The 2,804-nt window shown below is 41.4% G+C and overlaps 1 protein-coding gene across 1 annotated transcript; it reads right to left on the bottom strand.

The window, feature by feature from the left end:
• Nucleotides 1-1,614: 1,614 nt before the first annotated feature.
• On the bottom strand, nucleotides 1,615-2,577 carry LOC107157019 (olfactory receptor 51I2-like). The gene has a single exon (XM_015503248.1). It carries the CDS (start codon nucleotides 2,575-2,577, stop codon nucleotides 1,615-1,617), a length of 963 nt encoding a protein of 320 aa, XP_015358734.1.
• Nucleotides 2,578-2,804: the final 227 nt, after the last annotated feature.

Here is a 2,804-nt window from a genome sequence, read left to right on the forward strand (position 1 = left end):
CTCTCTACCTCATCTACCATAATTCATTTCTCTCTCTCTCTCTCTTGCTTTTTTTTTTTTTGTTGTTGTTAGTTTTTAAAGGGCTGAGAACAAGAGAAGGCTGTATAGCAGATAAAGTCTGTGGTACAAGCAGTTTTGGTGTTAGTATTATATAGTCTGGTAAAACCATAGTTCCAGTTTTATCTGTGGTAGACAAAGACATTGTGTGGAGTCTTTATCAAGCCCAAATAAGATATAACTTGGAGGTATGTAGACATAAAAGAGGAAAAAAAAAAAAACCTCTCTTATTTGGAAGTGGTTACAAATTTATAATCATTAGAATACAGAGCAGATGATAGTAAGTGCTTTTTAAAAGAACAAGGATTCTTTTGGGATCCCATTTGCCTTTCAGATGGGATCTGACCGATGAAGCCAGACTGTAGCTCATGTTTAAGAACAGATCCAACTCTCTTGGCACAGCCTGAGAAAGCTCTCCTTGAGCCAGTCTGGCCTTCCACTCCAGCCTCACCCTCTGCCACCTCACTGTCTTCTCTCCTTATACTTAACCACCCATGCAAGTAGGGTACTCACTCCTCAATTTGCAATGTCTTCTCCCTCTACATTTCTCTACTTCTCCATACCACTTCATATCCCTTCATCAGCAAAGTATGCCCTTTTTAATTGTTGTTTCAAGTTGAATTAGAACCTTCAGAACAGTTCTGAACTCCAAGTTCCTGTTTGCTCTGCCCCATTCTTCTGTTCTCACCCAGTATCATTATCTTGTCATTGTAGTTCCTTACTTATTTCTCTCTTTACTCCAATGGACTATGTGAGTCTCAAAAGCAAAAAGCAAAAAACATTGTGTCTTACTCATTTCTGAAGCTTCGGAACCTTAAATAGGCACAAATAAAATATTTTTTGATGAATGAACAATGAATACAATAAAAAGAATAGAATATCTTTATATTTACTATATGTTATAGGTCACTTAATATACAATGATCCTCACAAACACTATAAGATAGGTGCTGTAATTGTTTCCATTTAATAATAGAAGGAACTAAATAACTTGGTAAATAACTTGTTCTTGTGCTTACCTAGCACTGTAACATTGTGTCTATTACACTGTATTAAACATGTACCCATATGTATGTTTTGGATGTACAATCAGATTTGAGCTTTTGAGGGAAAAAGTAATGAAGAAATCATTTTTGAGATTCTCTTACCTAGCATGGGGCAAGAAAATAGTTGTCACAAAAAATGCATGTGAAATAAATAATATAATAAAAATATTTTTTTCAGGGCTAGGAGGGTAGCTCAGTGGTATAGCACTTGTCTGGAATGTATAAATCCCTGAATTGGATCCCCAGCACATATAACCATGTAAATCATAGTGCCAGTTGTATCTGATTAGACCAAAGCATTGCATCACACAAACAAACAAACAAAAAAAACAATAATAAATTTTCACCACAATCTGACACCTTCCCTCTCATGTACATATAATGAAGTCATGGGTAGAATTTGATCTAACCAGGAGTTGGCTGCTTCATTTTTATTTTTTGCAGAGATGAGGGTGGGAGGGGATTAGCAACTTCTTTACAGGTCTCCAAGTCCTGTAAGCATCCTACATCATCATCTCTGGCCTGTCTTCTTCAACACCCTGAACATGGCTCCCCGGATGGGCTTGGACTTGACACTGTAGATGATGGGGTTGAGCACAGGAGGCACCACCAGGTACACATAGGCAACAAGAGCATGTACAATTGGGGGCAGGTGCCTCCCAAAACGGTGGATCATGGACACACCTATGACTGGGATGTAGAAAACCAACACGGCTAAGATATGAGAGACACAAGTGTTGAGGGCCCGGGCACGCTCCTTGGGAGAGGCCAGCCCCATCACTGTATGAAGAATAAGGGTGTAGGACAGGACAATAAGCAAGGAGTCCACACCCACTGTGGACAGAACCACATAGAGCCCATACAGGATGTTGACAGTGATGTCATCACAGGCCCTTTTCATGACATCTGCGTGGAAACAAAATGAGTGGGACAGAAGGATCTTGCCAGGGCAGTAGTTTAGTCTTTTTAGCAAGAAAGGGACTGGGAAGAGGGACAGAGTGGCTCGAGCCACAATGGCCATCCCAATCCTGATGATGACATTATTTGTGAGGATAGCTGCATAGCGCAAGGGGTTAGAGATGGCCACAAAGCGGTCAAATGACATGGCCAGGAGCACTGAGGACTCCACTACAGAAAAGGAGTGCAGGAAGAACATCTGGACCAGACATGCATTGAAACCAATGAACCGATGGTCAAACCAGAGCACAGCCAGGGTTGTGGGAAGTGTGGACAAGGTGAGGCCCACATCAGTGAGAGCCAGCATGGACAGGAAGTAGTACATGGGCTGATGCAGGCTGGGTGTGCTTCTCACAGCCAGGAGGATGAGGCAGTTTCCAGTGAGTGCCACAGTGTACATGGAGGAGAAGGGGATGGAGATCCAACCATGAAAGTCCTCCAGTCCTGGGATGCCAATCATGAGGAAAGCAGGTGGCTGAAAGAAGGAGATGTTGCCATAGGACTGGGAAGGGAGCATCCTTGGAAGGCAGCTGAGGGCTCCAGACAGATGTGACCTCTCCAATCTGGGAAGAAATGTAAGGAGATAAAATAAGTTATTGACAAAAATAATTCTGATATCTGGTGACATGGGTTCAAGCAGAATAGCAAGTATGACCCATATGAAGCAGATTAAAAATAAGGTATAGTTTCATTCAAAAGAAAAATGCATATAAATGTGCTATAAACCCAAATACTACAAAGTAT

Source organism: Marmota marmota, unplaced genomic scaffold (assembly GCF_001458135.2).
Source record: "Marmota marmota marmota unplaced genomic scaffold, marMar, whole genome shotgun sequence".
Classification (NCBI taxonomy): domain Eukaryota; kingdom Metazoa; phylum Chordata; class Mammalia; order Rodentia; family Sciuridae; genus Marmota; species Marmota marmota.

What these genes read in the sequence shown, in the direction of transcription:
- LOC107157019 (XM_015503248.1), bottom strand. Translation starts at nt 2,577, where the DNA reads ATGCTCCCTTCCCAGTCCTATGGCAACATCTCCTTCTTTCAGCCACCT.